The 9,873-nt window shown below is 38.5% G+C and overlaps 1 protein-coding gene across 1 annotated transcript in view; it reads left to right on the top strand.

The window, feature by feature from the left end:
- Positions 1–2,949: 2,949 nt before the first annotated feature.
- Positions 2,950–9,873, top strand: part of nr5a2 (nuclear receptor subfamily 5 group A member 2) — a gene marked incomplete at its 5' end in the record, with an annotated part of 66,564 nt that continues 59,640 nt past the window's right edge. The window contains 3 exon segments of the mRNA NM_001104828.1: positions 2,950–3,563; positions 6,446–6,564; positions 8,994–9,135. Coding sequence (NP_001098298.1) covers positions 3,482–3,563; positions 6,446–6,564; positions 8,994–9,135 — 343 coding nt within the window.

Genomic DNA, 9,873 nt, shown 5'->3' with positions numbered 1-9,873 from the left:
TTTTCTGGGACATAGTTTCTGAAGAGCGACAGTAATTTATTAAAAAATTCAACTCTGTGTTGTGGGCGAGACTGTTGGAGTAAGCATGTCCTCATTTCCCATCATTCCTTTGTTAATACGGTCTGCTGCTGCTACAGCCCCACACAACCCCAACCTAACATTGGTGAGAAATACTGCAGCTATCCCTGCTGTACAGAAGCCAGTTCGGACAAGGAAAATTAAGACGTGCATGGATCTAGTCTACATGCGCTGCATCAGAAGGGAGCTTGTGGCCAGCCGGCTGTAGTACCTTCATGTCACCAATCACCAAAAACATGATTTTCATTGGTGTGGGTATTTTAAGACCTAATATTTTATGTTTTTTTTGTGTAAATGTGAACAACTTTTTCTAAAATATGTGGTATCACAACATGACACAACCATAACTTCTTTTATTTATTTATTTTATTTTGCATTCATCAAAGTGGCTTTGCGCTTCCAGGGCATTATTTATTTTCTAAAAATAAGTTTGATCAAGAAAGTTGATTCTACACTATACTGTCAGTATTTGAATGCTAAGAAAACACACATGTGGTCATAAATTCAACCAACAACAAATGAAAACAAATGCAAAGAAATGCAAAGCTCATCATATAAAAAATAGCCATGCCTTGCTGAATTCATAGGATTTAAGTAGCAAGACGCTACTATATACAGACATGTTCTTTGAAACACCTCATTAAAAACATAACATTGATGCACTTTTAGGTTAAAAAAGCAGAACATAGCATTTAGGTGAGTTATGAGAAGTGATGGTTGTTGTCCAAAATAACTGAAGATACACCATCCAAGCAAACATTTATTACTTATAAAGAAACAATCTCTGCAACGCTTTAGTGTCGTAATCTCAGCACATGTGAAAGGGTCACTTTTTATAGCCATAACGTATATAGTACCTGTGTGTGTGTGTGTGCATGTGCGTGCGTGTGTGTGTGTTTTTGTGTGTGTTTGCATGTGTCCCAATCAGATACATTCAAACGTGAAAGTGTAACATGACTGATGATTGGTCCAAAGTTTAAACAGTGGAGCTGACAAACCTTTGTGTATTATTTGAACTCTTACCACCTCAGACTTTTAAACTGTATAGAATGTAGTAAAATCCTTCACCGGCGCATATAATCCTTCTATCTCTGTTTATGTAGACAAAACGTTTGGCCCTGACTTGTACATTTTTTAAGTTTTACCTTTAACACATCTCTTTTTTATTCTCTAAATTCAGGTTAATCATTTCACTAAAACTATCTGGCCAGAGAAGATCTTATCAGCTTCTATGTCATTCTGTAACCTAACCTGCACCCCTCACCCAACCACCTTTCTGCTCCTCCTTGCCAGCTACTATGTAATACTCTGACTCCACCCATCACCGCTTGCAAACATTTCAGCTTCAGCCAATCTGAGCAGCAGCAGAGAGACTGACTGAGATCTCAAAAAAGTGGACTGAGTTAGCAACACAGTTTATTAGGCTACTTGTTCATCAAGGGATATCTTTATCATCACTCTTATATAAAATGTATGGAATTACAAGCTAGAAGTTGTGCATGTCATTGTGTGCAGAGGTGGAACATTTTGCCTTCTTTTTGAGGAGTTTTACTTTGAAATAGGAATGTATTTTTATTTTAGGCTGTAGTAAATCACATGTGGTAAAGTTATGAGTGTCATCTTAAGTAGGGAAGCTTGACCAAGTGTTGTTGAGATGAGTATTTGCAAAAGAAACAAAAACAGATTTAAAGAAAAATGGCAAGAGACAAAAAGCATTGGTTTCATTGCTTATTCAGAAAGCAATAAATCAGTTTTAATATTTAATAAACAAACATCCTTATAGTACAACATGGCTGTGCTTGTTTTAAGTCATGTTTTTTTTCAAAATTCCTTGTGTCTTGACTAAAGATTTGGAAGCCCACCCATTTTATTAATAAAGAATCATCATGATACTTATTTATTTCATTAACTTCCTATTAAGTTAAAAGGAATAAAGTCAAACAAATAAATTAGTACATTTATTTACCTTTGCTTTTGTGCAAAAAGTAATAGAGAATCATTTTTTTTGTCTTTTTTTTGTGTGAGTTTTTGTGCTTTTATTTCTGTGAGGTGGGGGACCTTTCAGGTATATTTGCTTACTTTTCTCTGTCTCCTCCTCTGCTATACCATGGGGACGCAGGAGGAGGCAGGATAATGAATTCTCATGTCTTTGTGTATTCTTTTTTTTTTAAACAAAGTAGCTCAAATCTGATGTCACAACACTAACTGAGCCTTGCTCAGCCAATTACTGTCAGAGGCAAAAGTATAATTTATTGCATGTTAATGTGTGTGTGTGTGTGTGTGTGTGTGGGGGGGGTATAAAAGCCGTGTGAAGCCCGAGGCCGAATCCGCTCATATTTTCTCCAAAACAGTAGCAGACACAATTTGAGGAAGTAACTTGGCATCATGATTAAGTTGATTGATCAGATTACATTGATCAGCAGCCAGGTGTCTACGGTGGGTGCGGGTATACAGTGCTGTTTTAAAAATTAAACTAGATAATAGAAAGTTGAAGAAAAAAAAGTTGAGTAAAGTCAAAGAATTGTGGAATTCGTGGATAGATGGTCGTGTGCGTCCATCATGTACCAGTGCGCCCTCCTGCTCCCCCTGGTTCCAGTCCACCTACCTCCGCGCTCTCCCTTTGCACTCCGTGCACTCACGAGGAGGCTGCTCTCTCGCACACTTGCATCACCTCTCTTCATTTCCTTGTTCTCCCTCCGCTTTTAAAGTCCATCATTAGCGGGATTTACCAGCTGATATTGCCGAGGGACGAAACTGGAGGGTTTGAGGCGATGTGTCTCGGTCTCCGTGTCTGATTGGAGCGAAGGAAAATGATGTCAGACAACCGCATGCGCTTCGGATTGGAGAGAGCGGAATAAACAAAGCCGCGAGGAGAAGGACAGGTCTCCACATCTCCAGACGGTCCGACCGCGCACACAATCCAACTTTACGCAGGAGGGAGGGCGGCCCGGCGGCGCTTGCTTGTACGCTAAAGGCTGAAAGTACTCTGACCATGTCACGGTAATTGGTGAAGCTCTGTCGTTACGAAAAGATCAAGGGGACTAAGTGTCGCGTCCAACCCGGACTGTGCGCAGCTTTAATATTTAGAGGTCGTCCAACTCAACTTTTAGAAAATAAACAAGATCGTTCGCCAACAGCGTTCAGTTATCTCGTACGCGCAGTCATGTCACTGAAGTTCAGCCAAGAGCAGGAGACGCATCGGCGATGTCGTCCGGTGTTGTAAAGAAAGTTAAAGTTTAGCTCAAATCTCAGAGTTCGACAGTCTGGAGACAGAGCTGCAGAAAATTCAAAGAGAAAGTCAAGAAAAAACATTTGGGGCACTCGGAGGTGTGTTTGTGCCACCTCCCACCCAGGTGTCCCGCCGAGCGGTGCGCAACCTCCAGCTCAGGCCGGCTCTGCTGACATGCTGCCCAAAGTCGACACTGAATCCTTGGGACTCTCTCGATCGTATGGGGAACAGAGGCACATGCCAAGGAACATGCAAGGTAGGCTCTACCGTTCGTCTGAATCTTTATTAGACGTGCGGGTCTGTGAGTTCCCACGCACGAAGTAAAAAGTTGGAGACGCGGAAAGTTTGGTTAACTCTTCTGTCGGAGTGAGTTAATGCGCTGAGGTGAAGGTGTTCGCGGAGTCCTTCAGAGGTTTTTTTTTTTTTTTAAACTGAAACACTCAGTCTCAGCTGAAGTCTCTGTGATACTTCTTTAATGGCTTTAACAGCACGTGTTAATATCCAGCTTGGCGCATGATCAAAGGTTATTACGCTCAGCTGTCATTCATGCGGTGTGCGCGGCACAGAAAAAGAGAGCAATATTCTGATAACTTCACATTTTGCTTCCCTTATCTTCCTGGAATATAAAACGCGCACAATCAAAACAGGATTTTTACCAGAAACATTGAACAGACAATAACAATTCTGGGGATGCACAGAATTTTGAAGTTGTATTCATTCCTAAATTTTGTTATGTTGTTTTATTCATCACTTTATACGCATTCGGCGAAAACTATCCTTTCTTTTTGGTCAGTGAATTTCAGTTTTTAGAGGTTTCTTTATTTATTTTTTTACCATAAAAATAACTATAAGCTTATAAAATAAAAATCTTTTTGTAACATCTATTTATTATTTTAGAAATTCGGTGAACTGGCGTTTTCAATATTCAGTTAAAATATTCGATATCAAAAACGTACAAAGAAGAAAATAAAAAACCAATAAAAAAATCCTTTGTAAAATTATGTGGTTTCAAATGTCTTTGATTTTAATGCAAATGTGACCAAATTAGCATGCGTATTTCACAGATAGGGCATAATTATTTAAAGTCTCCAGGGCATACAGTCTTTTTTTTTCTTGATCCCCCCCCCCCCCCCCCCCCCCGCGCAAATTAGACTACACATGTAGCGGCGAACATTTAAAGACATTCTGACACTTACGCCAAGATAAACTCGCTTAACCCCCCAGTTCCCCCGCATGTCATTCCACAGCAATAAAAGCGGGCAATCAATTAGCCCGCTTTTTTGCTTTATGAGAGCCTGATAGCGCGCGCTCATTTAAGGACTAGGCAAGATCAAGCCTTGTTTGTTCAGGTTCGTTCTCCATTATAGATGTGAAACAAAAACAAAAATAAGATAAAATAATAAGGAAAAAAGTTATTTTTTATATATAAACATTATTTTTTTAAACGAACCTGGATAGGGGCCTGCAGAGTGTGGACGGTCTTGACCGACGTTGCTCTGCATCTTCCACCACAGTGTAATCTGATTACATCTATAGTTGAAATCTGCAGCACTAAAGGAACGAAAGCTGCATTAGATGCACATCTAAATTCACTTTGCGAGTGATTTAACATGAAAACTGCCACTTAGTAGCCTAAATGTACTAATAATCTGTAAGGATTTATTTAAATGGAGCTATTGATGTGATCGGCTGTGAGGTAATCGCTCAGATTAAACTACTTTAAAATTATATATTTACTTAAGGCTCCTAATGCTACATGGAAAGACTTTCTTTATATTTGTGGCGTCAAGGCCAGCTTCATAACATGTGGGCTACTAATCATATACGTTCACTCACATCAGATCTGCCATGGGCAAACATATTTTCTTGATCTAAATGTGTCCAAAAGTGGAGTTTTTGACCAAATTAAAGTGTCCCTTTTTTCGTTTGCGCGCTTAAAACCAAATAGGTTAAACGTCGACAACCGAGTTTCTGGATAAAAAAAGGAGGGGAAAACTCAGCAGAACTTGTTGCTTCAGTGAGAATAATAAACGCGGATCCCAGCAGAGCAATGCGCATTAACACACACTCGAAATGCTGTCCAATTAAAGAGTTTTGGAGAGCAGATAAAATGATTTCTTGAGCATTGCATGCGTAAAGGCCGTGGACACAGTCTGACCAAATATATCGTTTTTTTCAACCACATACTGTTTTTTTGTTTTTGTTAGTAGTTCTCTAAATGCTTTTGCAACAGCTGTAAATGTCAGTTTGGATGTTTTTCTTTGCCCTACCTCCTACATGCATTCAAGCATCGGCGCAAAACTAACACTGCAAATGCTCCGTTTATTTAAAAAAAAAAGGATTATTTGTATTATTTGACTCCCCAAAAATAAACATTAAAAATATAATAAATTGTGAGGTTTAGGAGCTTTTGACTAGTTTCATTTGTAAAATAAAAATGCCAAATTTCCTCTTTGTCGTTATTTTCTTGTCAATGTCAATAAAACGAACTTTTTTTCAGCGTAGAACACTTTAAACCTGCACAACCGACTTTAGCTCTGAATAAAATTATTCCACAATATTTCTGCAACACTTTTAAACGTAAAAGAATTTAAATGCATTGTCCTCTGGCGTTACGGCAGATTCTTCGAGAGGATAAAATGTGTTGGTTTTGGATGTTTTCGCACGCCTGCAGAGATAAGGGCTTCTCTGTGTCTTCATTTGTCTGTGGGCGGTAACATTTTCTCATCCAATCCTCAAGTCTAATATCTCCCCATTTCCCCTCAGCGATTTCTCGACTTAGACACATGCATATTTATGAGACTGACTTTCATGAGCCGTTTTATTATTATTATTTTATTATTATTTTCTTTTATTTATTTATATATTTCCTGCTCCGGTCTGCAGCCAACAAAAGGGAGGGCAGAATAACGGTCGCGTCCTTTCAACTCACATAAAAGTCGTGCATTCATCGTGGCCCCCTCACCCCTCCACCCCTCCTTGGATTAAAGCCTCAAAAGTGGGCGCAACTTTAAAATACTTCACTCAGTCGCGACGCGGGGTCTTCCCCTCCCGGTGGTTCACCCTGATGGAGGAGCGTGCGCTTTGGGGGGAAGAGAGTGCTGCGCACTGAAAGAGACTCCTCTGTGTCCTCTGCAGCCCCCCAATTAAAAATGATGGACTACTCCTATGACGAAGACCTGGACGAGATGTGTCCCGTGTGCGGAGACAAGGTTTCAGGGTATCACTACGGACTCCTGACCTGCGAAAGCTGCAAGGTTGGTGACCCTCTTCTTACATTAAACGTGTCTATATAGTTTGAATTTCTGCACTAAAAAAAAAGACTCAAAATTTCTTTCCTCCTACTTTGACTCAAGTTTTAAAAATAGTTGGCAATAGTATTTCTGTTTTACCTTTTTTTTTGCTGAAAATTTCTCCACGAGGTGTTAAAAACCTTTCTTTTTTTTCCGCAAAGTGCACCAAAGCAAATGTCTCAACATCTAGAGGCCAAAAGAGCAAACAATGTTGTGACAGATGATCCAATAAAGTTTTCCTTTTAGTGTCAGAATAGAGTGTGAAAAGTGGAAAAGATTGTATCGTAGATTTTTTCCGTCCACTTTTGCAGCAGCAAACTGTACAAAAAGTGTGTACTTTGCCTCGAGGCAAGGTACACAAAAGGGATGTTTGTGTTTGAACAAGCTGTCGAAAACTCTCATCACAAGTTCATTAGGAGCCAATCGGGATTGTCTGGAGGCAAAATTGTTTCCATAGAGGGGCTGTTGATGAGGCAACAATTTAATTTGAGCTCTGTCAACAACTTATTTGCCCGTCTGCTCCTCTTCTCAGCACCAGGCAGGTTTTTTTTTTTTACTCATCAATATCTAGTCTTTTTTACTGTTCAAGCTGTCAGTGCAAAATTAAGCTAATATACATGCATGTTAACTGTATAGTTTGTTGTTGTTGTTTTTCATCTAAATTACAGCTCAAAATGTTGATGCTGCAGCACACATTTCTTGCCTATGTGGTCATTATTCAAAGCAGATGTTATGGATTTTATCCTGTATTTTGACCTTGAAACGCTGAGCTTTCGCTTGAAGGGAGACGTCAGTGGCATCTCTGCTGCTTCTCACCCTCAGTACAGGCTCAGGTAGGGTGAGCCAATCCACACGAATCCAGACTGAAGCGCTCAGGCATTGTGCACGCACAAGCACACACGGTGCAGCGAAGGGGTGTTTTATGAAACGTTGTATATCCTTGTTGAAACATTAATGATATTGATAATCACCTGAAGCTTGTCATTGATTATATCTAAAATGTAGCAGTTTGTATGATCATCGGGGCTGGACTGATAAATCAGTCCGTTGGCACATTACAGGTTCATTTCAACATTAAATGCACTCTGTCAGCAGGCAGTGAGATGCATCTCCAGTGTGAAAAAAACTTCTCCTAGGCAAAGTCTAAAAACACCAGGAGTAATATTTTAGTCAGTCTTTTATTCTATCTTTTTTACTTGCATTTTTTAAAAAGTTTATGGTTAAAAAAAACTGTTTTTAATAAGTTGAGTCGCATTTCTGGTTTGCTTCGTAAACTCACACATGATCTCAGTCTTCACCAGACTTTTACAATCAGAATCCCTCATATTTTTAGTTTGTGCATAATCACAGAAATACATAAAGGTTCTAATCAAACAGTCCTTTTAAAATAAAACATGCAACGCTAATAAAGATGAAAAAAGTGATAAGATAACATCACTAATGATTGCATTTTGTGTATTTGTTTAATCTTACAGCTTTTAGATTTTAAACTTTTTTTTTTTACATTTATGATTCTAGTTTCTAAAAAGAATTAAAAAAGTTCTATGAACCAAATCCTTCTTAATGAGCATCAGATTGTAACATTTCTTGATTTGAACTCCAAATCGGATGCTGCCCCTGATATCCTCAAAGCAAATGTGAATCAATTTTGATTCAGAACACAGCATGATGTGGTTTCTTGGCTCTAACAAGTCAATATTCCACACGTAAAAATTGCTTGTACTTTTTTTTTTTTGGTAAAATCAGGCGATGCTGATGGTAAATTGAATCTGTTTGGTCAGATATTGACACAGACCCATTTTTTATTTTATTTTAAAGAGAGGGTTTAAAGATTCTCCTCCTTGGTTATAGGTGTAGAATACGTTAATACCATCTTCCTTTCATTTGATTTTCTCAGCTGCTGCTGGTAATAAATTCCATGTTGTGGGTATGAACTTCTGTAATCCCGGAACTGTGAATTATAGATTTAATTTATTGGATTTTTTTTGAACTCGTGTTCTTGTTTTTCAATAATTAAGTGAAGGGCTGAAAAGGTGCTTGCCCTGTAATTCCTGGAGTCTCTCTGTGAGCAGAGAGAAGCCAAGAATTAAATAAGATTTCATGCACATGTTGGCCGAGAAAAAGGGCACTTGAATACTGTATAAATGAAAATTTCAAAATAAATTCCTGAGGTAACATTTGTGGATTTACACATAACGTTTTGCAACACACTTTTGAAAATGTTGATATTTGTTTGTATATGTGTGCAGCATCACATCAGTAGAAATCTGGTTTGTTAGAATTTTGTGTGCGTGTGCGGGCCCCTCTCCCTCTGTCTGGGAGCGTGAATGGGCCAATTACCATCGTATTGCAGGGGTCAAGAGTGTTGACGTCTTAATTGGTTCTCTCTGCAGGGCTTCTTCAAGCGCACCGTCCAGAACAACAAGCGTTACACTTGTATAGAGAACCAGAGCTGCCAGATTGACAAGACCCAGAGAAAGCGCTGCCCGTACTGTCGCTTTCAAAAGTGCCTCACAGTCGGCATGAAACTAGAAGGTACGGGACTTTTTTTTCTTTAAAACCTTCTTTGTAAACATGAGAATTGTGTATTTTCACTCATCTTAAGCATGCGATTACAGTCTCATGATACAGCAAATCTGAGCATTGAGGGCACAGCAGTGCTCATGGATAATGAACAGTGGTGGAAAGTTTGGGATTTGTTCAGAGTGGATGAATAGGACTCATGCTGTCACATTCAAAGCTGTATCCAAACAAGCAGCTGTTACAACCGACTGGCCATTTTGATTTTAGTGATTTGTTTTTAAAATTTTCAAACAGAGCAGATGGTTAACAGCGCAGAGTCAAAGTTAATCTCAGTAGGATTTGTGGTACAACAAAGTATATTTACTGTAGAAGTGCTAATAAGTAAAACTGTTAAGTATTTAAAACATGTGAAACGCTCCCAAAGTAAAAGTTCCATAAACGTGTTTTTAATATATGCTGTATTTTTTTTAAATATGTAAAGTAAGTATGATTAAAAACATTTCAATAAAACATGCTAAGTTTTCATAAAACCTTTCTCTTGACAGACTTTAAACATTCATTAAAAGAAAAAGTACTTTGAGCAGTAATGCTGCTTAAATCAAATAGGTTAAAAAGATCAAATAAATGGTTTATCATTAATCGTATTGTGCAACTCTGAAATATTTAAACAATATTCACTGTCGTAGGATTTTGATCTTCTATGCATTTGTGCAATAAGCCGTCACCAAAATCCTTTTTCTTTTTTACTGA

The sequence above is a fragment of the Oryzias latipes genome, chromosome 4 (assembly GCF_002234675.1).
Source record: "Oryzias latipes chromosome 4, ASM223467v1".
NCBI lineage: Eukaryota > Metazoa > Chordata > Actinopteri > Beloniformes > Adrianichthyidae > Oryzias > Oryzias latipes.
The sequence above is the reverse complement of the archived record's forward strand: the minus strand, read 5'-3'. Positions and strand labels throughout refer to the sequence as shown.